Source organism: Syngnathus leptorhynchus, chromosome 16 (assembly GCF_054491065.1).
Source record: "Syngnathus leptorhynchus isolate UIUO chromosome 16, UIUO_Slep, whole genome shotgun sequence".
Lineage (NCBI taxonomy): Eukaryota > Metazoa > Chordata > Actinopteri > Syngnathiformes > Syngnathidae > Syngnathus > Syngnathus leptorhynchus.
The window spans coordinates 8,119,749-8,145,483 of NC_141210.1; the positions used below are offsets into that span (position 1 = coordinate 8,119,749).

At 47.1% G+C, this 25,735-nt stretch overlaps 6 protein-coding genes across 7 annotated transcripts; 1 reads left to right on the forward strand and 5 right to left on the reverse strand.

The window, feature by feature from the left end:
• Positions 1-1,416: 1,416 nt before the first annotated feature.
• Positions 1,417-4,517, reverse strand: cacng1b (calcium channel, voltage-dependent, gamma subunit 1b). Its single transcript, XM_085934445.1, has 4 exons — positions 4,277-4,517; positions 2,280-2,354; positions 1,761-1,898; positions 1,417-1,649 (listed from the first exon to the last, which is right to left on the reverse strand). Exons 1-4 carry the CDS (start codon positions 4,515-4,517, stop codon positions 1,417-1,419), a joined length of 687 nt encoding a protein of 228 aa, XP_085790571.1.
• Positions 4,518-6,087: 1,570 nt separating this feature from the next.
• Positions 6,088-11,958, reverse strand: cacng4b (calcium channel, voltage-dependent, gamma subunit 4b). Its single transcript, XM_085933859.1, has 4 exons — positions 10,437-11,958; positions 8,129-8,212; positions 7,718-7,858; positions 6,088-7,600 (listed from the first exon to the last, which is right to left on the reverse strand). The coding sequence occupies exons 1-4, from the start codon at positions 10,660-10,662 to the stop codon at positions 7,068-7,070; spliced, it is 984 nt and encodes a 327-aa protein (XP_085789985.1). The 5' UTR covers positions 10,663-11,958; the 3' UTR covers positions 6,088-7,067.
• Positions 11,433-15,414, forward strand: zbedx (zinc finger BED-type containing X). 2 transcript variants are annotated; one of them, XM_085933854.1, is made up of 2 exons: positions 11,433-11,825; positions 12,638-15,401. In XM_085933854.1, exons 1-2 carry the CDS (start codon positions 11,634-11,636, stop codon positions 14,348-14,350), a joined length of 1,905 nt encoding a protein of 634 aa, XP_085789980.1. In that variant the 5' UTR covers positions 11,433-11,633; the 3' UTR covers positions 14,351-15,401. The 2 variants fall into 2 exon arrangements, with proteins under 2 accessions (XP_085789980.1, XP_085789984.1); XM_085933858.1 differs by lacking the exon at positions 11,433-11,825 and adding an exon at positions 11,893-12,099 and having other exon boundaries at positions 12,638-15,414.
• aimp2 (aminoacyl tRNA synthetase complex interacting multifunctional protein 2) lies at positions 15,006-17,689 on the reverse strand. Its single transcript, XM_085933860.1, has 4 exons — positions 17,454-17,689; positions 16,542-16,760; positions 15,692-15,926; positions 15,006-15,586 (listed from the first exon to the last, which is right to left on the reverse strand). Exons 1-4 carry the CDS (start codon positions 17,574-17,576, stop codon positions 15,198-15,200), a joined length of 966 nt encoding a protein of 321 aa, XP_085789986.1. The 5' UTR covers positions 17,577-17,689; the 3' UTR covers positions 15,006-15,197.
• Positions 17,690-19,636: 1,947 nt separating this feature from the next.
• On the reverse strand, positions 19,637-21,075 carry pvalb8 (parvalbumin 8). Its single transcript, XM_085933865.1, has 5 exons — positions 20,985-21,075; positions 20,756-20,825; positions 20,127-20,259; positions 19,941-20,050; positions 19,637-19,833 (listed from the first exon to the last, which is right to left on the reverse strand). The coding sequence occupies exons 2-5, from the start codon at positions 20,814-20,816 to the stop codon at positions 19,808-19,810; spliced, it is 330 nt and encodes a 109-aa protein (XP_085789991.1). The 5' UTR covers positions 20,817-20,825; positions 20,985-21,075; the 3' UTR covers positions 19,637-19,807.
• Positions 21,076-23,384: 2,309 nt separating this feature from the next.
• LOC147044680 (parvalbumin beta-like) lies at positions 23,385-25,118 on the reverse strand. The gene is made up of 5 exons (XM_085933861.1): positions 25,063-25,118; positions 24,250-24,319; positions 23,987-24,119; positions 23,735-23,844; positions 23,385-23,652 (listed from the first exon to the last, which is right to left on the reverse strand). The coding sequence occupies exons 2-5, from the start codon at positions 24,308-24,310 to the stop codon at positions 23,627-23,629; spliced, it is 330 nt and encodes a 109-aa protein (XP_085789987.1). The 5' UTR covers positions 24,311-24,319; positions 25,063-25,118; the 3' UTR covers positions 23,385-23,626.
• Positions 25,119-25,735: the final 617 nt, after the last annotated feature.

The window sequence follows — 25,735 nt, forward strand, 5'->3', positions numbered from 1 at the left end:
TTGTCTTATATCATCAACAAGTGCTTCACCTGTAAGATAGACAAGCTTACCTCTTGAGAAAAAAATATTCCAGCCCCTCTCTTTATCTGTCAACAGTCATGGCAGATTTAGTCAAGCACACTCGTGTTATCTTGACATGTGTCCTCGAGGCTTGTCATCCTCCGGGCCAGAGTGCATTTTGCGCCGTACGTCCACGTCAAGTCCCGGCGCAGCGCACGCTTGGATTGCCTCATTACATCTGTCTCAACCCAACAGTCGAACGGCTGCTTGAACAACCCAAAAAAAAAGACCCAAGTGGGGAAAACACAAAAATCTTTCCTCGGCAAAGCAATCTTGACCTTTGGCACTGGACAGCGGAATAATCAACAAACGCTTAGTGGACATCATTGCGATTGTTTACGCAGCCGCGCGGGACTTTTGAAAGTGAGACGCTAACACTCGTGCATGCATTGAACACGAGCGGTGGGAATGCCACAGCGTGCGCCAATCCCAGAAATGAAACATGACAGTGAGTAAAGAAGACATGGGCGGAAGGTAAAGGTCTCATGAAAGATTAATGCGGGTGGCTTCTTGCATGCTTTCGCTCCAGCAGACTCTCAAGTCTCTGGAGAATTGGTCTTGTTTCTTCTTCCTTCAACAAGGATTTTCTTCCTTGACAAGCGTGTGGGCAATGACCCAGAGAGTGTTTGGCACGGGTTCATCAAAGAAAACCAGGGGGGAGGGGGACTTTAGGTGACAGTATGTGTGAATATAATCAATCGGAATATTGCTTGGAACTATAGTTACGGATCAATATCAACACAACAAAAGACACCAGAAAATTTTGTTCAATTGCCAGTTTAATAGACACACCAAAAAGCTACTAATTTGCTACGCTGGCATCGATTAAAATAGTAGAATCGGTCAGCAACCCAAAAAAAAAAAAGCCTTCAGTACGTCACAAAAGCAAATGGCTGCCGTTGTCTCATAGGTGCAAATGCTTCACTGGCAGTAAAAACATTACAAGTCAGAAGATTTGAACAAATTGATTTTTCGCCTTTTTAGAAGTGCACAAGAGGACGAGCGTCGCGTCACGTCACGTCGCGTCGTGTCGCCCCTTTGTTCGGCTGCGACAACCAGCTCAGTGTTGCTTCTTTCTTTGGCCTCCCATTGATTGGAAAAAGTCTTTTGAGAAGAGAAAAGACTGCGATGCAGGTGGGCCGTGACAACCAATCACGCAAAAACAACTGTCTCATTTACAAAGTATTTTTAGCGTCCGAGCAAGGATACTTTATTTTTTTGTCTAAAGATGTTTTTAAGCCACATGGATAGGGACTGAAACTAGCGCTCAATATGTTCCAGACCCAATAATAAAATAAAATAAAATAAAATGAATTGATCTTTCCCTCGAAGCTCTACTGTAGCTTGCATGTGAAGCTAATCCAAGGTGTCGGGCTCAGCGTCCATGCAGGTCTCCCAGGGGTTTCGGGGCATTTGGGGCATGGAGATGAGGAGCAGGGCCATGCCACTAAGGATGAGGAGGGTGAAGGAGGCGCAAGCGCACGCAAAGGACCACGAGTAGTAGTACTCGATCCAGATGGTCTCATCGCTGGCGATCATCCGCTTGACCGACTGACGCATGACTTCCACCGAGATGACGATGCACAGACCTGCGGGCGGGCAACGTCACCCATACCTTGTCACCCTACTCGAGTCCGGTCATCTGCCACCATCGTTCTGATGACTTTACATTTGGAAACAGATAAAACATGAAAATGCACCTGCAAAGGCGAAGAACATGCCGGCGGGCCTCAGCAGGTAGTCGCGGGCCTTCCCGAAGGAGAAGATGACACACAAGGTCCCCAGGATCATAAAGAACAGGCTGAAAATGGCGATGGCTGCCGCCGAGATGTTGTATTCTGCCAACAAAATGTAGTCTGAGGCTGAGCCACTGAGCGTGGCCACTGTCATTAATTACAACTCAATGACATGTCGATTGTTTCCATTTCGTCGCTGAATCGAGGAAAACGGCGTTCAAATACCTTTGTGCCAAGCTCAAAAGCACACGAATAAACACGTCGCTCTATATATTAAATCGCATCATAATAAAAATACAAACGTGCTCTTGTTTCAGGTCACGTAAGATCCCGTGAGTCTTGCGATAAATTAAGGCGGGAATAAAAGTCTAGCCAGAGGCGATGAGTATATTACCACCGCGATGTACAGCAATGCTTTTTCCTGTTCCTCCTCATAAACATAAAATTGGTTTTCATCAACACAAACGCTGTTGCAACTTTTACCCTTCTGGGTCTTGACTTCAAAAACTTCCGCCTCTTCTCCTGATGTGAAGTGTTTGAAGTAGGAGCAGTTCTTGGCTGTGGCGGAACACACAGGAAAGACACAAATCGGTATTGCGCAATATTTCACAAACCTCATCTGCTAGAAAAAAAAGTCAGCACCCTAATTCATTTAGTGTTATTTGAACTGTGTTTTTTCTTTTTAGTGCGTATGCACCACTTTGCAAAAAGCAGTCACAATAATCCAAGTTGATTCGAGCACAGCACAGGGATGCAAATGTCAGAATCCCGAGATAGGCACAACTCCTTTTCATCACAATCTTCACGACAAATCAAAGAAGCAAAAAAAAAAAAACTAATAATCCCTCCCATCTATCTTTGTGTGTTTATATGTGTGTGTGTACAGCAGACAACAAAGGAGCCGTTTGTTACCCAGGATGAGAACGAATGACTAAAGAGGTTACCTAGCAACAGGCTGCTGCCAGTGCTGGCCGGTTCAATTCATCCACATGTTAAGGCATAGCAAGGGGACCATGGGTGTGCATGCATGTGTGTGTGTGTTTGATACAAAGCAAACCAAATCATCCATTAGAGGCTGCAAACACTATCTGCCTTTACTGCCACTTTTGATTGAGCTGCGTTGCTTCCAGTCCGGGAAGCAAATTATTTTTTCTTGCCTCTTGAGGGTTCTGTTTTCATGACACGAGCAAGTTGTAGAACCATGCCCTGGGGCAGACTTGACTTTGTCTTGGTATCTTCGCAGCGGTTTGAAATGGGTGGTGAGCGTCGTTGTGGGCGTGAACACGACTGCCTTGATACGTTGCTAATAGCAACGGCCTTTCTGATTCTTTTTGAAATCGGCGTCCAAGAGGCAATCGCGTCTGAGGTTCGTCTACGCAGGGTTACTGATTTATTTTGTGTTGACAAAGCATTTGGCAAGAATATCGAGTACAAATGCGCTAGCTGACTTACCGATAATGCAATAAAAGTCGCAAGATTGCTTCCGTATGTTATCTTGGCGCTCGCCGTTGAACACGCGCGCCCCTTATGAAATGTGGCGTTCATTACCTGAGCGAGGGCGGAACTGATCGGAGCACGCCGGGCCGCATCATCGACCTTGCGGACAAAGGCATCGAAATGTCTTTGTTCCGTGTGCATGCTTGTCCTTCCTTCCTTCCCAGCTGTCATTCAAAGACATTTTTGAAATTCACTTGAATCAGTCTGCTTTGTGTCTCGCTGTCGTCAGCCTTCTTTGATGGCTTCATTCTGGGGGATGGCACAAGGAGCTCAGCTACAGCGGGACGCAACAAAAGCCTTCAGAGAGCTGTGTGGCCTTCCAGAAAGCCTCAGCTGTTCTTTGCTGAACTTTATGCGAAAGAGACTGTTAGAAAAGATTTATCAGTTTTTATCAGAGCTGGACAGACGCGTTCGCTTAATGTGGATGTTTCTCTTAGACAAACTTGGACCAAACAAAGCAAACTTGTGGCCTCCTGGTTGGGTGTGTAGGTGCTTTGACAGCAAATTTGACATGCAGCGTTAACATTCAAGACTCACTAAAAGCTCCCTTTGGATGTCTGAGCATTCTTCGCGCCCCTCCCTTATTCACCCCGTCAACCCCACCCCCCCAAACTCAAGTCTCCCAGGTGTGCTTTTAAACTCTGGGATGGAGCGCCGAGGCACACTTTAAGGTCGGTCCCAATGAGGAGCCACCGGGATAAAAGACAAAAAAAAAAAAATCGCAAGGCTGAAGCGTCCAAGCCCGCGCGCGATGCCCGCGGCTAAAAAAAGCCGACTCGTCCCAACACTGCTGGCAACGTTCAAAGACTCAGAAGTGGGAAAAGTCCTCACTCTTAAGCACAGATAGAGAGCATTAAAAAAATGACTCGGTCAAGTTGGGAACTTAAAAGTAGCCATTTTTCTGACGCTTTGTGCTGTACTGCCAAACGGACGCTACTTGCTCACATCTCTCCACTTTTTCATGTTAGTATCAGTGATCGTACCTCCGGGCAAGCCGATGGGGCCACAGCCTTTGCCCTGCGGGTCCTCCTCCACCATGAAGATGTTTTTCTTGCACAACCTCCAGAGGCCAAAGTGAACGGCCTGGCAGGTGGCGTTGAGCTTTTCCACACGGGGGCTGAGCACGGCCCAGTGGTCCGTGGCCACAGCGGCCAGCATGGCCGACATGCCCGCCACGATCACCACCCACGTCATCTTCACCTTGGTGGCCTGCTCCTCCAACATGCTGTGTGGTTCTTGTCGCTCGCTGTCCTCCGGTCCCGTCGGCACGAGTGACTCTTCCTTTCTGGTCTTTCTTGCGCTCTGCCTTGCGCCTGCTGAAAATAAAAGGGGGACCTGAAAACGGCGCCCTACTTTCTAGCCCTCCGCTCTTGCTCTCCCTCACCGCTTTCTATTTGGCGAGTGGAGGCCTCACACTAAATGACAAAGACCTACTAAAGTAAACTTTCGGTCTCTTATTGTGTTTCCCTCGCTGCTCCCCCACTAGCATTTTCACACATCTGGGCCTCCAAAACAAAATTGCAGTTGATGTGGAACGGTGTCATCTTCTGAGTAGCTTTGAAAATCATTTGTGTGTCAGGGGACTCCCAGGAGGAGATTTCCTTTATTAGTTGTTAGATGAGCTGATCCACTTCCTCAGCCAATCAGGAGTCACAAGTGGGTCCCACCTGAAGGCAGGCAGATGATCCACATTTAGAGACATGCCAAAAAAAAAAAAATCATTTTTCATAGAATACTGCGTAGCACAATAAAAAAATATATTTTTAAATATTGAATAAAAAATATTGACCAGGCATGATATTGCGGTCCAGGGGAAAATCTGGAAGAGCAACAACTTTCTTCCACATTTTGGTGGGCAGTTTTCCCGGCCGAGTGGCCGCTGTGGGACCGTGTCTGTTTTCTTCCATTTACACTTTGTGGGTATAACACAAGCGGGCGCTGGCCACATTTCCCCAGCTGCGCTTTTTGATTCTGACGCGTCACGCTATTTGAAAGAACCAACGCTCTCTCTAAACACCATCGCCAGCTAAGCCAAGCGGGAAATTGATGGTCGGCTGGCTTTTAAGGAGGAGGAAGCAGGCAGAGGAAAGGCACTTGTTTCATTATGGCATTCCACCTGGACGCCTTTGCGGCCCGACCGTGACTCAGAGCCTGAGGCCGCCGAGTTTGGCCCCGTGACCCCATCAACAAACAGATTTATACCAACTTTTTGAAAGAACCACTACCAAGTTGCAATTACAGAAACCATTATTCAAAAGTGTTTTGCCACTGCCTTTGGCCTTGTGACCCTTTTGAACTCTTTCTTCCTTCCTTTTCTTTCTGAGCAAGGCTGGGAGGCAAAGTCGACATTAGCCTGGTCTCCAGGTAACAAGGCCGCCATGGCGACGCATCACCGCCAACCCTGATTTCCTGTTTTTTTTTGTTTTTTTTCGTATGACTGAAGTGACAAAAATGAGCATACGTGACTGACGAAGCCGTGCTGTGATTCACTTCAATTACAGCTGCCAGCTGCCCTGTGAAGATTTTTTTTTCTGTTGCGGAAGTGAAAACCACTTTTAATTGGTGGCAAATTTTCTGCGTAACAAAATATATTGCTTTGCCTTGAGAGGCATTTGGCTGGCAAATGACTCTTCGGCACGCCGCTTGTTTGTTTTGCCAGCGCCGTCCTCGCCCCTTTGATCCGTTTTGCTCGATTAATCTGCGTCGGAGTACCGAGCGCTGCGAGTCGGGGAACCCAACCCTAAAGTGTTCTTTTTTCTCTTTTCAATGATGCTCACAACTCTTTCCCCCCCACATTTATTTCTGCAACTTTGATTGTAATTGTAAGTCAGAACTTTACATTCCCTCCCACACATTTGAATTGTCAAGGAAATACGTACACATGGCTTTCAGACAAAGTTGATCTCTATTAAACATATTCATGACAATCATATAGCTATAAAATAAAATAAAATGAGGAAATCAAATGATGCCCTGTTCATATTTTTGAAAGTCTTTGTAGGGCGCTAAAATACATACAAACTCAGAAACACAAATTTTGGGAAGTTATTTATCTGTCTCCTTATATTTAAATCTGATATTTGTATAATACATTTGGAATGATATGAAATGTCTTTGCTAATGTGGCTGTATGGCTTCATAGTGAGGCGGCCATTTTGTATGCTGTGCGTCAACCTCGCAAGGCTCCAGTGGACAGACGATGAGGCGCTCCTCGATAATGAAGGCTAAGGCGCTTGGTTGAGGGGAGGCCTTTAGTAGTCTGAATGCACCTGGATGATGATGAAGATTACACAAATTGCGCTCCTTTGGCGCATTGAGTCCACGTCCTGTTAGTCTCCACGTAGCAGTCCCCACTTAGTAAGTTGAATTGAATTGAATTGAATTGAATTGAATTGAATTAAATGAATTAAGGCTTAGGTTCAGCAACTGCTGCAAGTTTTTACAGGTCAAACTGAAAAACAGAATTATTAAGATAGCTCACCGACCCGATCTGCTGTTTTGAAGTCAGCATCAAAAGTACTTTAAGGGACACATAAAGCCGTCGTGGATTCAAATATGCTGTCGGACGTTGTTTCATTGTGCAAGTTGCCAAACTAGACAGGAAACAATCACTTGAGGACATTTCAGTCTGTACTTGTACTCAAATACAGGAGTTGGATCAGTATTCTTCAGTACTATTATGAGTTCTACCAGAGCACAGAATGCGAGTACTTTTTTCACTTGTTGTGCACGCAAGTCATTCGGTCCCGCCGGCTTGTCCTCATTTTGCGCGTCTCACACGGGCGTGGTCCTGCGATTCACGCTGTCCTTCAAATCGTTGGGGAAACAGTTGTGCACCTGCAGGAATTCGGCGGCCGCCTCGTGCTCGGGGCTGTACGCGTTGTCCGTCACGCTGTCCCGCGCCAGGGCGTACATGGACAGCTCGTCCAGGGGCCCGCCAGAGGACGCCCCTCCGGCCCCCTTGGGGCCCGCCACAGGCGAGTTCTCCCGCGACGCCTCGGTGGAGCGGGAGCTGCCCCGAGACGTCCGCCGGCGGTAGCGGAAGCTGGGGATGCGGGAGTACGGCGACGAGGACGAAAGGGAGCGGATGAATTCACGCCGCGCCCGCCAGCGCACCTCCTTGTTAGTCTCAATGTAGATGTTGACGGCCAGGACGGCCACCGTTTCGGCCACGATGAAGGACAGGGCGCCAAAGTAGAAGGACCAGCCGTAGGAGTACGTGTACTTCTTGTCGTCGTCCCGTTTGTCATTGGGGTCGCCGGCGTTGCTCGAGATGTAAACGATGATGCCGATGATGTTGCTCAGACCTGCCCGACGGAGCAGAAACAACAGGAAGGTGCACGAAGCACATTAGGTGTGACACTACTCGGAGGGGGAGGATGGCTGAGCGATGACAGGGAAACGTTTTTGGACCTCTGCCTCACCTGCGGCCACAAAGAGAATCCCCGCACCGAGGAGGATGTTGTTGGTCTTGCCGTAGACTCGGCCCACGCCGACACACAGGCCACCCAACATGAGCAGCACCGTGCTGAGGATCGGAAACACGCTGGAGGCTCGCACAATGCCTACCACGCACACACAATAGCCATATATTCCAGTCAAACAACAAAGCGTTTGGTCGTGCTAATTTTCACAAATATATATTTTTTACATTTCAGTTTTTCCATTAAAAAGACAAGTTGCATTATTTTGCAATTAAAATATTAGCAACACAAAATTCAACGGTTTCCTGGCTGAATCACGTTGCATGAGGCTGAATATCTGTTTGTGACCTTCACAAAATCTGGAGAAAAAAAAAGAAAACTGCAATAAGGCGTTCTAATCATGGTACGTACGCAGCAGGTACTCCGAGCTGTCCGTGTCGTAGTCGTTGTCATCAGGGAAGTGGTTGATTCGGTAACAGCTGCCTTGATTGATGCCTGCATGGCAAAGACGTAAACAAAGACTTTCAGCATTCTGTTAGGAGATATGACGGTCTCATCTTAAAATGATATCCAAACTAGCAAGCTTTTTTATTTTAATGTCACACTATCAATCTATGCAATGCCGTGATCATGACTGCGTTGTGGCTGAAGGAACGTACAATATAAAGGCTCACGTGTCAGAAGCTTCAAATGCTAACAGTAGGTCGACGCAGTGGACGCAAATTGCATTCGTACAAAGTACGAGATGCTGAGCCACCTTGTCATTGTTGAAATGGTTCAGCGGCCATGAAATAGGTCCGCTGTCAAATGGGGGACATGCAAATTAATTAGTGTCATAGCAGAAATGGAGCACAAGTTTCTGTCTCTGGTCGCAGATGGAAAATGGGGCTGTGCTCTAGTTTAAGATGTGAGGTGAAAAATATTTTTTTTAAATAAAAAAATAAATAAAAAAGCGTGTCCAAATACTTTTGTCCATCATCGATACCAACAGGGCATCATCTCGGGTAAACTAAGCTAAAATGGAAAAGGGGGTTCAGAACATTCAGACCTTTCCATCAATATTTTAAAAGCCAACAATTATGATACTTCTTCAAATAGTAGGCTCCTCCGAACAAAAGCAATCTATGAACTCTGCCTAGCAACAAGTGGACAATGATAAAGAGGTATGTTTTTGTCTTTTTGCTGCAGGACGCCAAATGATCAGTGTTTTGTTTTAGCTTTAACGTTAAACATGAGTAAAAAGTAAAGAGATTATGAAAGCCTCCCGACTCAGCATCCGCGCCTCTTTTGCCATGGCGACGCCCCTTAGTTAATTACATGACGAGATGCTCCTGACATCTTCTTTTGTGTGTTATTGTTTTTTTAGACACATGGATGTGACACGTTTGTCCACGATGAGGGACGAAAATCCACATGGAGCCATCCGTGTTAGAAGCGGCTGTGTTGCCGTTAGCAACGAGATGCCGTCGCCAGCAACGTTTGTTATTATGTTGATCGATGCAGCCACGGAGGCAACGGCTACAAATGAACATATGTGTCGAGAGTGAGGAAGCTCAGACCGGTCAATGAATGAGTCTAAAATGAGACGTCACCTCCAGCGCAATGGCCTGTGTAGCAGTAGCTTGACACTTTTTAAAAAATATATTTACTTTCACCTCTGTGCTCGGACATGACAAGTCTCAGAGTCATCTATTTTTAAATCAGCGGGCATGTTTCCATAGCGATTCCAGGGAAGTTGCCAAGCAACAGAATCGAGAAAGACGTGAATGAAAGTCGACGATCACTGAGCACTTTGCTCGGAGTGAATGGACACGCTACTTTCGTTGCCCCCCCCAGCCACCCACCCACCACAGTGTTGACGCAAATCCTTTAGCTGCTATTGTGCGCACCAAGTTTTGCACGGAGACAGAGCAGCTTGGAAGCAATGTGTTTCTTTCTCTTTCATCTGTTCCTTGATGGCCGATTGAACTTTTCACAGCAGCACGTCTCCCATTCACGCCGTCTGCTGTTTTGCCTCCATTTGCAACTGATGCTGCTTCAAAAATGTCTCAAAGACAACTGCAAGCAACTTTAAGGGTACACTGTCTGTGAGATGAGGAGACCATTATGGTCAGCCCAGGTAGAATTCACCACAGGTCTCAACATTGGGCTCAAGTGTCCTTTATGTCATGCCATGCATGCTTTCTTTTTCTTTTGTGTCTTTATACTTGTCCTTTTTGTCATTAGCACCCCAGCTGACAACAAAATTCCCAATATGGGACATTTTGAGTCTTCAGTAGAATCGAACATGCATGAATTGGGAATGTGGGAGGAAACTAGAGAAACCAATGCAAGCACGCAGAGAACTCGTCATTTCCACACAGCAAAGGTGGAACTGGGATTCAAACCTCCAGTCGTAGAACACTGAGGCACATATGCCAACCATAAATAATTATTTCACCTCCCATTATGACACGTTAAAACTAGCTCCAAAATGCGCTCATACATTCAAGGGCTTCTTTAACGGTTTCTACTCGGTGTCAGGAGCAACTGGCGGTTCAACACCTTGCTCAAAGAGACTTCAGCATGGTCACAAGTGCTTAGGATCGAACCCACAATATCTCGGATGGGAGACAACCACTTTTCCCACCTAAGCAACGACGCTCCTTAAAGTACAACGAACCCATTTTGCGTGCGTAAAATATGAGTTGGAACAAATGCCATAATGTTCCAGACTCACCCTCGATGCAGCAGATCCTCCAGAGTCCCGAGTGCGTGAGGTCCCCTTTCCTGGTCCTGGGCGGCGGCGGCTGGGTCTCGTCGGCGGTGGTGTTGGTTCCGTTACAGATGTACGCACGCGAGTAGAGCCAGTAGTCCGTGCCGATGGCGATGCTCATCAGGCTGAAGGCGGCGAAAGCCCCCACCGTGGCCAACAGCGTCTGAACCCCGCGCTCACACCAAGCCATGCTTCCTCATGCTAGACACGCGACGGTATACGTCGGGATACGCCACACGGTCCGGGCACCGAGGCGAGCGCGCGCGCACCGGAGTGCGTCAGTGCGCGGGGGCCATGCGCCTACTTGTTGAGGCGAACGCTCACTTTTGCAACAATAGTGGCCAAAGCTCAGGAAAACAACGCAGAAAGTCGTGCTGAAAAAAACTTTCCAGTCATCTCTCGGCTCCAGTGTGCAAGTCAAAAATCTTTGAAAAGAGCCCACCCTCATGTAAATGCAACCAATGGAGGAGCGCAACTGAAGGGGGAACGCGGTAAGCAATCGGTGATAGTCAGAGGTGGTTCTAGTATTAACATGCTCAACCTAAGTAGATCTATGGATGCTTGCCATTAAAAATACTCTTGTAGAAGTAGTAGCGCTGATTTAATTGCTTGATTAAAAAATAAACTGAAATGTACGCAAGTATTAAAATAAAAATGAATTGCCACTGTCAACTATTACCCACTTTGGATCAACGGAGGAAAAAAATGACAAAATCGTTTTCCTCTCTCCCTGTTGACTCGGAATGACATAACTAAAACATACAGGCATAACATTTTTGTTGTTGCCACAAGGCATCATGGAAACAGCCATTGCGTGTACAATAAATAAAGTTGCGATAGATTTGATTTCCACACAGTGGCGCTATCTTGCCGTGTGGTGGGGGAAAGTTGCGCAAGCGCATTTCCTACTTGGTGGCGAGCGTCACTTGACTCCCTCCACTGCGCATGCACGTGACCTCACCGAGCCGCCATTGGTGGAACGGATCTCGTTGTCCACTCCTGCCTGGTTCCGTCTAAACAAAGACCTGCCCCCTTTTTTTTTCCTCCATGAGGATTTCTCCGCCGCCCATCGTTACTTTTACGTGTAATCACGATTACTAAATCGGATTACGACACTTCGATTGCGTTTCAAGTGCTTTTGGCACTCACGCGGGTTCCCAAATGGACGCGGAGTTCAATGAAGGCTGCGGCGAGACCAAGTCTGCCATCCATTCTTGGCGTTATCGCCACCATTTCACCTACAAGGCAGATCAAGGAAAAAATATCATCGTGCAATGTAATCTGTGCCTTCCCAGGGTAAACCTGCTGTCCACGTCCAAGACGTCCACGTCCAATCTAAAGAAGCACTTGGACGTAAGTTGCGAGTCCCTCATGAACTTTTTGAGCCGTCGCTGTCAGTCGTCGCCAGGTCAATGTTGGATAATAAACATTGATTGTTCATTTTAGTCATCACGTCAGTGTTGTTGCACGCTAACGACCGGTGGTGGGCGGTCAGGTTCAACCAGGCCTGGCTGCTCGACTGGCCTGAGCATTAGCACCGACATTAGCAATTGACATTTTTAATCTTTGGCTCATGCAATTATGTTCACGCCTTCCATTGCCTGACTTCCTGGACGTGAGTGTTCAGGTTCGATTTTCTTGTCCTGTTACATTGCTGCCTGTAAATGTTGGCATGTAAATAAATGCACATTATTGCCATGGCCTTCACAATCAGAAGTGCTGGCCGAAAACCTTTCGACTAAATTAGCAAGGAGACTGTTTGTCTAACCAATCCGACGATTAAGTCATTGTTTTTCCACCATCTGATTAGTTCGCAGTGTTACAGTCAATTAGCGCTCTGCAGTACCGACAGAATTTTCTGTTTTAATGTATCTTATTTTATATCTTGATAATGACATGCATGTCAAGTGAATCCTAATTTTTTATTAATTTTCCTCGATGAGTTCATAAAACTCTTTAGCTAGAGAAGACGATTGATCGAATGAATGACAACTCGGACACCCTCAGCAGCAAAGAGAAATCTTAAAGAATCACATTTGCAGCAAACAGAATATGTTTTGATATCGTCAAGCCTACAAACATATATCAGATCAGTACTGAAGTGAACCTTGGTCGTCTGCAACTAATACTGTTAATGAGGAGTATTCAAACATCATATCTTTCAGAGAACACATCTCGGATGCGATGCCAGACCCGATGCGAAGCGCGGGAGGAAGAAAGAGGACTACAACGGCGAGGAAAGCAGCTACTGTCAACTGAAGAAGATAAAAGCAGAGATCCTCTCCAAATGCACGACGCAAGAAAAGATCGACGACCTCATCTTCCGATTTATCGTGGAGGACTGTCAGCCCTTTCATGTACTGGAGCAGCCTGGCTTCAACAAGCTGATTGCAGGCTTGACCAAGGGTCTCCACCCCATGGACAGGGTGACCCTCTTTGCCAAGGTGGACCACAGTTTTTTGAGGATGCGCGAGGAGCTGACGACCAAGCTGGCCAGCGTGCAGTACGTGTGCACCACGGCCGACGTGTGGAGCGCCGGTGGTGGCAGCTTCTTCGGCGTGACTTGCCACTGGATTGACGGCGACTCGCTGGAGCGCAAGTCGGCGGCTCTGGGCTTCGCCAGGATGCAGGGCCGACTCACGTACAACTCGGTGGCCGGTAGGATCCGCGATGTGCACGCAGCGTACGGTATCGAGAGCAAAGTCCAGACCACCGTCACCGATAACGCCAGCCCCTTTGTCGCCGTCTTCAAAGAGTTTGCCCCGGACGGCGCCGATTGTAGTGACGACGTCGGCGTTCACGAGAACGTGGGTGCCGTGCTGGAGGGCGAGCCGGAACAGGACATGCTCCTGTTCCTGCCCACCATCCAGCGGTGTGCCTCGCACACCTTGGAGCGGATCGTCGCCGAGGACTTCTGGCAGGCTGTGTCGCAGGGACCCATGTGCCAGCTCTATTATAGCACCATGTCCAAGGTCTTCTCCATTTGGAGCAAGTGCCACCACCTGCAGGTGGGCATGGAAGCGGCCGAGGCCATCCGTAAAATGGCCCTGCTGGTCCCAGCCGTCATTCGCTGGAACGTGGAGTACTGCGCCCTGCAAAAGATCGTCTCGCTCACGGAACGGGAGCTGACGGAGCTCTCGGCCCGCCTGGACGTGGCGCGCCTGCAGCCCGAGGAGATGGACTTCCTCCGAGAATACGTGGCCGTCTTCCATCCGCTGGCGTTCGCGCTGGAGCTTTTCCAGGCCGAGCAGAAGTGCTACCTGGGTCTGGTCATCCCCACGGTCCTCAGTCTGAAGAACAAGCTGAACGAGCACAAGGATTCCGCCAAGTACTTTGGCGACGTCATCATCTCGTTGGCAAGCGCCATTGACACGCGCTTCCGTGAGTTGTTTGCCAGCGACGAGGCCAAGTTGGCCACGGCCACCACGCCCCAGTTCCGCCTGTGGTGGCTGCCCGACTCCGAGCGGGAGGAAATGTGTTCCCTGCTGGCCGGCGAAGCCTCACAAATGGACCCGTGCGACGTGATCGAGGTGGGCGCCACCCGGAACGTCTCCACCATCAAGTCCGAGGACGACTTCTTCAGCTACGGCTCGCCCAAACTGACAGCTCACATCCGGGAGCGCGGCGTCGCCGAGGAGATTCGCAAGTACGTGGAGGGGACCGGCAAGAGCCTGGAGTGCTTGCAGGACTTCCCCAGGGTCAGGCAGCTGTTCCTCAAGTACAACACCACCTTGCCATCCACGGCGCCCATCCAGAGGCTCTTCAGCCAGAAAGGAAACTTGGCCGCCTCGCACAGAAACTTTCTGACCGACGAATACTTTGAACGCATTCAGCTGCTGCGATACAACATCAACGTGTGCTCTGTGCTCAACAGCTGAGCTCGCCTCGGACCGCGTTCTAGAACGAGCCGCGTCTCGACGCATGGCGCTATTCCTCACATGGTGCACGTTGATCTCCTCCAATGTTGTCGCTCTCGGGAGGCCTTTGCGCCGTTATGGGGGCTGTGGCTCATTATTGTGTCAATAATGAATTTGTCTGGCAATTATTTGTTCCATTAATCAACAAACATATTTAATTTCCATCCCTTTATTCAAAAATGTGACATTTTCTTTTCTTTTAATGGAGTTAGTGCCGAAAATGTCCAACCGTAAACGAGGCCTTTTTTAATAATCAGCCCTTCGCTTCATGTGTACGGAACGATTCGATTGACAATCGCTCAAACGGTGACTACGCTGCAATAGAATTATGATTTCACGAGGTCGGTGCCCGGTGCAATGTTGGTCATTTGTGTTTTTTCTACAACTGTTGAATGAGAACATCACGTATGTTTTATAAAATACTGTATGTGATGAAAAAGCAGTGTACTGGGATTTCAATTTTTTTGCTCATTTGATTTTAGTACTAAGACATTTCAGTCATTATTGCTTGAGTCTTTGTGCGAAAACAATGCCTGTTCGCTCCCCAAAATGATTTTGCTCCATCTCATGTGACTCTTTGGAGCCCAACCGCTAAGAACACGCAAGCACAAAGAACTTTTGCCAAGTGTCATTTATTTTGGTAGGCACAAAGTGGGTGAAAGGTGTCAGCGCACAGTTGTCCTAACACTCCTTTGGTGCTTCCTCCCTTCAAAACCTCTACAAAAGCAGCACGGCAGAAAGCGAGCCCACGTGTGCGGAAATCGCGAGAAGGTGTTCCCCACACTTCCTCTCACTTTGCCCTCAGAGGTCACTGTAGGAGCAGCTTGGCGGGGCCAAAGTGGCCCAGGTTCTCGCAGGACTCCAGCCAGCGTTGGACATTGGCGGGCATCAAGGAGGCGGAGCTGGCTGGCAGCAGGCAGCAGTAGCACGCCACGTCGGCCAGGGAGACGTCGTGGCCAGCCAGCCAAGGCTCGCGGCCCAGGGCTGTGTTGAGAGCACGCAGAACGGCAGCCCGCTCCTTGGCGCCGCCCTCGGCCAGCTGGAAGAAGGCCGCGTCCACCCAGCTGTCCACCAGGGTAGCCGACGCGGCATCGGACGGGTATGGCGCCAGCAGCTTGAAGAGGAAGCGTGCTGCGTTGGCCTCACCTTCCACGGGGCACATGGTCTGAACGCTGAACTTCATCTGCAGTTTGGGTACTGAGGAGGCAAAAGCCAACTGCTGCTTACTGTCAAATTCAATTGTCATCCATCATGCACCTTGTTTAGCTAAAACAGACCTGAGACGTTCCAACGGCGCCTTACCGTCTTTCCATATGAGGGTGAAGCCGAGCTGGAAGAGATGTCGAGCGTAGCTGTCGGGATGGCGCGGGCCGAGGCAGGAGAGGAGCTGAGGTGGCACGCTGCTGACCGAAGAGTGGACATGAACGGTGGACAGCACCCGGTAGCGCTGGCACAGCATCTTGTGAAGAACCAGGAGGGTGATGGGCGGCCGCGCTGGGTTAGCGTTGATGACGATGTCGCGGAGAGCACCGAGGTCCTTGGGATACCGGAGGAAGGGATGTCAATACAAGATGATTGTTTTAACATTCTTCATCAATATAGAGAACATTTTCTAACCCTTCTGCACACTGTGAAAACATTTCAATGTATTCGAACAAGAAAAAATTACAAACATAAAATGTATAAGGACTATTGTAGTCTTGATGAGTGCTGTGCTGTAACTACCTCCAGATGGCAGTAATGCTAAAGATGAGAAATTCAACAGACCTTGTTTTTCCACTTAGAAAATCATCGGAGGAGCAGAACTCCGGCGGTGGAGTGCGCGTGTCAAATTTTCTTAAGGTGCAGATGTCAAAGACTCAATTTAAATAGAAGCATGTGGAACAGGCGAGCCTAGGCCGCACCCACCCAAAACAGTAGAACTTCCTGTACGTGCAAAATTTCACCCAAATAGTGTTTAGATACAGTAGTGGGTCACCCAGAGTATAGTTGTTGTCCATATCAAGCCCCCCTTAAACAAAAATGGTGATTGACCTCCTTTGACTTGTACCACTTTTGGAGTGTGGTTACCTACTAGATCTGAACCTTATGTAATGACATCAAGCGGCCCTTTAAATATATGGTACTGGCAATAATTCCAATTGCGTCCTACCTTCCCTAGTAGTGTGTCCAGGTCAGCCGCGCCCCGTAAGGCGGCAAAGCTGGAGCTCTGGGACGAGAGGCTGCCGCTGACTGTCAGGTCCATGTCGGCGTCGGGTGTGGTCACCGTTTTGGCCAGGCCCTCCACGGCCGCCTTCAGTTCATACAATTTGCGCATGATCTCGTCCTGACGAACCTCCAGGGCTCTGACGGACGGGTCCACCTCGCCATTCTGCGTACAGAAAATAATTTCAGCAAGCTAAATTTGGCAGAGGTGGGGCAAACCCTGGACTGATCACTATCCAATCTCAGAACATGTATAGCAGGGGTCACCAACCCTAGCTTCAGTTATCACTCAATAAGCCACGCCCCTTAAAGGCAAACGTCCAACACGCCAATTCTACAGTATGCGCAGTAACAACGGTTAATTCCTTTACATTCTCTTCAATCACGTTTTCATAATCAAAAGCAGTAATTAATGGAAATTATGGACTTTAAATTATTTATAATGCGAATTGAATTGAAAAAGGTCACGGAATGAATGAAACCTGTAGGCCAAATATTTTAAGATAAATGTGAGTCGAGAGGTTAGCATTAACATCTTTTTTTGTCTAATTTAGACGGTTGCAACAGAGCCTTCGGCGAGAAGTTTCCTTTTAACCATTATTACATGTTATAACAGTATCAAAACCATTTCAAGGTTGCGTCAAACATATACTGCGTTTCAATTGCATCAGCAGCCTGAAATCTATTTTAGCTCCACCAGGCTAGCTAGCTAGGTCACCAGTTTCCAAAAAGAAATGACACCACCGGTAAGTCGCGGGCTATACGTTTACTACGAACGTATAACACACGAGGCGACGTATAGGAACGCAAGGCGAAAGTGGAAATCATCTCGTTGCTAAAGAAATGGCTTGTCGTTTACCTGCAGCGCGTGCTCGTGGGTGCAGCTGTTCGCCGGCTGCGCGTGGATATTTGCGAGCTTGTACATGCAGGTGGGCAAATCAACCTTGATGTCCCCCCCGCAGATCGGCTTTACCTGGTACATGCTGGAGGGCGCAAGTGTTTTTCACTCGGCTAAAAACAAGCAAACAAGCAGATAGAAAAAAAGCGATTCGGGAATGGAAGCAACATGAAAGTCAGCAGTCAACAGAAGAGACAGGAAACACCACCTGACGTCAGTGTGCTATCCACAAAACCTTTATTTTATTTTTCTTTTGAAATGAAATGATTTCAACGTAGTACGTCTTCAAATTGATGTTTTTTTTCATTTATTTGTTATTCGTTTATTTTGATTTACAGTGAGAATTTAAACTTAAAAAAAATACCGGATCTGGTATAGATACGCCAGAGGGCGCACGAGCATTTTGTCTGATTTACACGTTGACGTAAAGATGAAGTCTGATGCTGATTTGCTGATGAATTTCCAGAGGTGGCAAAAGTGCCCACAATTCTGAACTTGAACTCAATGAATTTGAAATATATTATAGTTGCAGCACTACTGATTGCGAAGGTCCTGACCTGATTAGATTGACGTGTCGACGCATGATGGCAAAATCTGATTGGGTAAAATGAATCCTTTATTGCAGTCTTATACTGCAAGCAGTGCAGCTGAGAGAAATTGAACCAAATGAAGACAATAGACAATTGGGAATAAATACTCTAATTTAAAAAAAAAAACAAATATTAAACTATAAATACTCTAATTTCAAAGAATAAATATTAAACTAAGTTGCAAAAAGCAGTTTCAGAATCGGAAATCAAGTCTGCGCAAGGCTAGCCTTTCAATCACGAGTGGTCTTTTGACCCGATCGGACACAGCAACACAATCCCGCAGCAGGAAGCAACTCAAGAGGTCCGGACTTGGCCGAATCGTCTACATTGACGTGTCCCCCCGCGGTGGGCTCCTGTCACCGGTTTACACCTGAGCTACATCCGCTCTCCGCCACATAATGCTTGCACATGAAACCTGACGACTGCTGAAACCCGACAGTGACGGGCCGGAGCTTTAAATGATGCACGAAGAAGGGATACAGACTTTTTGAAGGCCACTGGCCGGGTCACACGATTGAAGCGACGATGGCCTTGTAAAGTTGCCGATGTCATGTGATGTCATGTTCTGGCAAATGAATGTGTTGTTTTGCCGTCGCAAAGAGGAGCATGTGCAATTATTGAATAAAACACACGAGATTGGTTGGACTGGTACTGGTACGTATGCTGACGGAGCCCGATGCTCGTCAAACTCTTTCAACAATCGTAAATGTTTGGTGCGGTCTGACAAGGAGAAACACAGTCAACTCCTGTTGATAGTGGCCAAAAGCAGATGGAATTATTGAAAATAAGTATTGACAAAAGAACACTGCAATAAGTAGATAACTACCGGAATCATTCATTTGTTTGATTACGTAACTGTTAAATTTACTTACAGAATGAGGTCAATAGTTTTGCGTCGCTCAATACAAAATCGTTTGATGTTCATGTTACAAGAGCACAATAATTTTGATTGTTTGGTTGCGTCGGAGAGACTGAAAGAGTCACAGAAAGGCAAAACGAGGAAATGCAAGTCATGCTAATGATGTTGCCGCTTGTTGTCCAAGTTGTGCAAGCGCACTTTGTTTGATCCGACTTGAAGATGGGACACACATTAAACTTTTAAATTGCCTCAATGAGTAAGATGAGCCCCACACACCTTTCTTGATAAGACTTTTTAATTTTTTCAAAGACAATGCAATGAGAAAATGAATAATTGACGACCTCACTGGATAATCAGGCCTCCCCTCACGCAGCCTATTCGGACCTTCTCACTCTGATACGCACGCAATTCTTGAGGGGAGCTGTTTGCCCACCTGGGCTTCCTCTAGAGCCCACTTTGAGGTGTTTGTTTGGCGCGTATTTATGTCGCCGCCACTGCTTTCGTAGCCTTGCACGTGCGCCGCAGGTTGGCTGGAGTTTCTTTGACAAAGCTGAGCTCTGGTGACATTTGATCTCGCCAAAGCAGAACTCCCGCACTGACCAAGGTCACCTCCTCTGCTCATGCTTACAGTATGAGCTCATGAATTTTACAAGACAAAATGCACACTGGGACAGATTAGAATGAGCCAACGTATGTGGTTTTTACATGTTTATTTGTATGGGCGTACGAGATGACCTTGACATTTATTTGGGCATTATTTATATGATGACGGCAAAAGTGAAAGAAAAAACAATGATGGTGCTAAATGATGGGAATTGTTGACGCCGTGTAAAATGAGAGACAGCTGAGAAAAGGCCTCCTCGTGTTTAGGACAGGACCATCGCTTGGAACTCTGTGGAGAAAAACAAAATAGTTGCCAGGATTCCGTCGGGATAAAAAGAAATTTGGAAATCTGGAAAGAATTCTGGAAAGAATTCTGAAAAATGGTTGCTCTGGTACCATCGACTCCAATGCGGCCATCGTTATCGTCATCGGCGGCGCTCAGGAAAGACTTGGTCTCCTTCTCCGTCAAGACCCGGGCGGCGGGAGAAAACCTCTGGAGAAAAAACCTGCAAAGTGCACAAGTCCAGAAAAGCAAATGGCAGCGGGACGGGATGGATGTCGCTAGTCGTCGGCCGGACTCACTTGAGCTCCTCCTCCTCGATGTAGCCGCTCCCGTCGTTGTCCAGGATGCCGAAGACCTTCTTCACATCTTGGGGGCTCTTCTTGGCCAGGCCGCACACCTGGAAGAACTTCTTGGGGCAGAAGGACTCCGGCGCTGAGCAGATCAATGACAGAGCAGGACGCGTTAGCGACATCATCGTTTTGTCAGTTGCGATTTTTGGCGCCATCTTGGTACCGAGTCAATCGAGGAGCATTGGGGGAGTCCTGGACCCATATCTAATAGGAAATCCCCAATCCTTTTGTTTTTAGCCGATCCCTGCTGCCAATGAGCATGTTTTTATGACGGGAACCCTCAACACGTTCACGCATGGTGCCGCTTCATATGGTAGAGCGAGCTGATCAGCTGACAGGGTGCCTGCCTTGTGTGTTTGCCTTCCTCCAGGATATGTACTCTGACTGCCTTCATCCATCCTGTCAAATTTGCAACAGCAAAGATGGGAAATGTACATTTTCACACACCAGGAGGAGGAACATGATAAACCTCTTTTTCCTTTTGGAATCAGGCCTGATGACCGTACCAAAGAAAGTTGGTGACACAAACAGCGAGTGACACAGATGCACACAAATGACAAAAAGGTGCAAGACGATACCTTGAAAGTCCTTGATCGCACTGGCGATGGCGTCGGCAGAAAGGATCGATGACAGCGACATGTTCTTTACCTGCGGGAGCACGCAAACCTCCAATTGTTATCCAACGGTTATACGATTTCGCCGAAGGCCGGGGCAAAAACTCCGACAGCTTTGGAGAATTTCCTCATGGCTGACAATCAAATCAAGAAGCTCTTCTTGCCTTTCATGTGTGATGCAAGATAAACTCACCTGGTGAGGAACCGGGCGGGCTGGTTGTCGATGCAGCAGCAGCAGCAGCAGAGCAGCAGGGCGAGGAGGTTGGGCCGAGTGGTGGCTGCCGTCCGCCCAGGTGGCTTATATAGGCCCGGCAGCACCGACAATGGGCTTCACTTGAGTTACCTGTCCGGGGATCAAATTCAAACTGGCCGCCCCGATCCAGTTTCCCAGCTACCTAATTAACCTTTACTATTTATAAACGCCCACGGCCAAAGAGCTGGGACCCGTGGAACGCCCTTGTCAAAAGCAAATTCACTTCCAAAGGATCCTCCACTACCGCTGCAACACTCCTAACCTTGCTTGTACACAATGTGAGAAATGAGCTTTTTTGGCATTCTTTCATCTCACCCCCACCTATCACTTCATGGACGTATCCTTTTACTGAACGCATCACAAGAATAAAACAAACACAGAATGACCATGCTAAGTGTACTACGCTTCAAAATTCACTTGGATGGCAGGTGCTTCAAACTCAACTAAATTATCCATACAACAAAAACACGAGCTTGTTTCACTTATGTATTCATTTCTGTGAACCCGACTGACAGTCAATAATGCAACTTCAGTGTTAGGGTTTATAAACTATCTTGATCGTATGATTATGTTGGAATGTAGACTAGAATTATTAACTTTGTTTAAACCTTTTACCTTTCCTTGACTCTGAAAAGTTTAACCATTCAGTTGTTGAAACTTTCCAAATGGTGTGGAAAAACTTTCTTGCTTCGGTAGTCATCTACAATGCTCCACTAGTTTCTGTTTCCACAGCCTTGTAAAACAATGAGCTGGGACCCTCTGCACTGATTAACCAGTTGCTGAGGTGACCACCAAACATGTCCAATGTCACCCCCACCCTACTTGTTCTCAATAAATATGCTCTTGTAAGAGACTAACGGCAGAGTTTGTTCGAACATTGCTGTACCTACTGTAACGAACAGGCTCTCCACTTGCAAGTGCTTAAAAGGCATACTGTCTCCCGTGTGGTTCTTGCAAAATAAGTTAGAGTGAGAACATCTCTAACATTCAGTATTTACCAAGTAGGTGTAGGAAAGCTCCAGTAGATTTAAGTCAACACATCCCTGTTTGTATAGATTGAGAAATAGATACAGTTACAGTTTATTGTGGCGTTGCAGAAAGAATTTAAAGATGCTTGACGACTTGACTCTTTTGCACAGACGCCTGTCAGCCATGCTGACAGCGGCTGGCCAGTAGCCGGGGACATCAGCAACCTGAGCTGTCATTACATTGCACTAAATGTTAATTAAAGGCCCATGAGCCTCCAAAAGCATTTTTGCTGGTTTTTGGGGGGAGCCCTTATTGGAGGATTGTCACCATCTAACTTCATTCTAATTGGAAAACATAAGGGGAAGTGCATTACTAAAAAATAAGCACACAGTCTTCATTCTTGCCGGCCTTTGTTTTCCCAAAAATCCCGCATGGTAACTCGTTATCCTATTGCCAATAGTGTCTGCCAGAAAAGTGCCGGACAGCGGGCCGGGCAGCGGGCCGGACAGCGGGCTGGACAGCAGGCCAGACATCGGATAGACAGCGGGACTCAAGCCACCGCAGCGCAGACGTTGCATGATGTCATGTGCCAAGGCGATACCTTTGAACACTATTCTGTTACTGATGATCATTTATTCATTTTCGTTCGCTAATGTCCCCCCCTGACCTCCTGCTTCCTGGCTTTTGGGACTGTCAGCTCGCTATTTTCTTCTGATATGTCAAGACTTAAGAAGCAGGCGCAGTCATCAATTAACCACGACTGATAATGCAATTGTTTGAGTGTTAATGGTTTGTTCATAATGTTAGAGTGCCTTTAGAAATTGAGCCCATCCCAATCGATATTTCATTTTAAGATTTTTTTTCATGCATAATGTGCATAATGTTTGTATATTACAACTTTGTCAACACTAATATATATATATAAATTGCCCTAATTTGTTTATGTAGTTAATATCAGAAAGAGGTTCATGTAAAAAAAACTAAATGTAGGCCCGAATGCCCGGTTTAAAAAGCATCCCTTTCAATTCACCATGGATGGCGCCATCTAGTGGCTAAGTGTAAAGTCGTCTGCGTTGACGTAAAGGACAGAGCAATATTGATTCTCCTGTCACGTAATGAAATGGCACGTAACATGCATCGGTTTTCCTGTCCACAAGTTTATTCGGTGCTTTATTTTCAGTCACATTGTCACATACTTGAAAAGACACTTGATGAACCTCCGATAAGACCGAGCGACCGCAGCAAAAGAACATTTCCTCTTTCCTACCGTCGATTCCTGGAAAGTGCATAGACTTGACACGATGCAAACTTCATATTTAAGACATGAACACAACCGAACGATAATCACGATCATCATCATCTTTGTTGGACAGTGTGTGTGTGTGTGTGTGTGTGTGTGTGTGTGTGTGTGCGTGTGTGTGTGTGTGTGTGTGTGTAAGTGTGTAAGTGTGTGTAAGTGTGTGTGTAAGTGTGTGTTTGTTTGCATGTGTGTGTTTGTGTTGCGTCGGAGGAAACGTCTCTTAAGCAGATGTATAAAAATGATTTTTCAGATGAAAGGGGGGAGGTGGGCGTTGTTGTTCCATGAGAGCGGGTGCTGTTGGTCACGTGACTCTTTACGCGTGAACCAAGGTGGTGAACTCTGCGGGGTGGGGGACAAGGCAGAGTCAGCATCATTTGCTTTGATTGTGCGCACACGTTTCATCGGTGGCGCTCGCTCGTACCATCAACGCCAATCTTGCCGTCGGCGTCGGTGTCACCGGCCTGGAGGAAGGCCTTGGTCTCGGCGTTGTTCAGGGAGCGCGCACCCTGCTTGAAGTTCGTCAGGAACAGCCTGCCAAGGAGCTTATTGTTAAATATTTGATCATGCATTATTGGTTGCAAATGAGAATTTGAAATATATTATTTCAGCCTTTGGTGAGTCAACTAAACAGCAGAAGTGAAATGAAATGTATATTTTGTGGCCCTTCTCTTACTTGAGCTCTTCCTCCTCAATGTAACCACTCTTGTCCTGGTCAATGATGGCAAAAGCCTTCTTCAAGTCGTCCACGGACTTGCCGGCCAGGCCACAGGCCTTGAAGAATTTCTTGTGCTCAAACGTTCCGGCGTCTGAATTTGCAAGCGGGGATGTCGACATTAAGAAGATTAAGAACCCTCAGTGTGCAAACAGGTGTGTGTGTGTGTGTGTGTGTGTGTTTGTGGGTGTGTGTATGTGTGTAAAGATGAGTTTGCTAGCCACCTTTGCATCCGTCCAGGGCTGCAGCGACCGCAGCATCATTCAGCATATTGTGAAGGGCCATTGTGATGTGCTGTTTTCACAGAGAAAATGTGTCAACAGGAATATTGCAAATTAGACATAGTTAAGTCATCAGTGTTCCACTGGGGTCAAGTTAGGAACGTTCTTGTCGTGACCCTGTTAATCCGTAAGGAAACCAATCCTAACATTACATGCCAAAACAATTGCGATCTTGTGGGTGGTAAAAGGACAAAAGCCTGAACAACGCTGACTTGCTGAATGTGAATCAGAACACCCTAGAATGGCGTGACAAGCAATGATGTTGATGAGTGTTCCACTTTAAGCAAATTGACATGGACGTTTTGTTAAACAAAAGTATACTGGACACTTTATATAACCATAGCAGTGAATAAATGAAAGAAATAGACTGTTATATGGAATGTCCAAGGGTGAGGGTCTGAATAGTCGGATTGATTCGATTCAGATCTCCAACAGCAGACTACTGCATCAATGTACTCAGCCCGCCATGCAATTTTCCACTAGGAGTGATATAAAAGAAACATCACTGGATTTCTTAAAAATCCAAATTAGAATTCTCCAATTCTAACCATGCAGTCGTTTTAAAAAATCTATTTTCGTCAATTGGATACGGTTGTGAATGACAGGTCCCATGTGAGTTTGTAATTCAATAGGTTTCAAGAGCCACGTCTTCTTCAAACAGCTGCTGCCTTCTCCAAACATCATCTTATGCTATCAAAAAGTTGATATATTTCTCCTTTTTATGTCCTTTGACATGTAACGTTGAATGGAACTCACCTCTGAGGAGGCTCTGTTTGGACGCTACGGATGATGCGGGACAGGTCGGGAAGTCGACTGCAGTGCTCGCCCCCGTGTCACCGCTGACCTTTTATAGGTTCACCCCATCGAAATCTGAGGCACTGGATAATTGACACCGCTCAAATGTGGAGGGGGGGCGGTGTTAGAAGAGGTGTGTGTGTGTGTGTGTGTGGGGGGGGGAACATTTTGTGCCGTAGCCAGGGAGCGCTCTATTTTTAAAGTTTCACAAACGAAGACGCTTAAAAAGGTGCGTTTGAAGACGTCTGTGCACCCCCCCCCCCTTTGCTAAGAATAGTGCGACCAGTGACCAGGGACAAGTGGCGCTGGCAACTCAGGGTGCAAGTACAGCTTTCATTTTGAATAAAAATCCAGTGATAAGTTAGAAATGGCAAAAAACTTGAAAGAATGGAGCCGAATCCCAACTGGACTGTTTTTGCACCCCTGCTAGAATAAACGGAAAGTCAGACCGGTGGTGGTAGACATTGTAGATGATTTTTCGCATCTAGGTGGCACTACAATCCCATGATGTTGGGGATCAGCCCTCACCTTTCACGCTAACAAGCCACGAAGAGAGCCTCAATTGGAGAGAGTCTCGGCTGTCCAAGAATGTTTTTGTGCAAGGTTGCAACCCTGCAATCACACGATTGAAGTC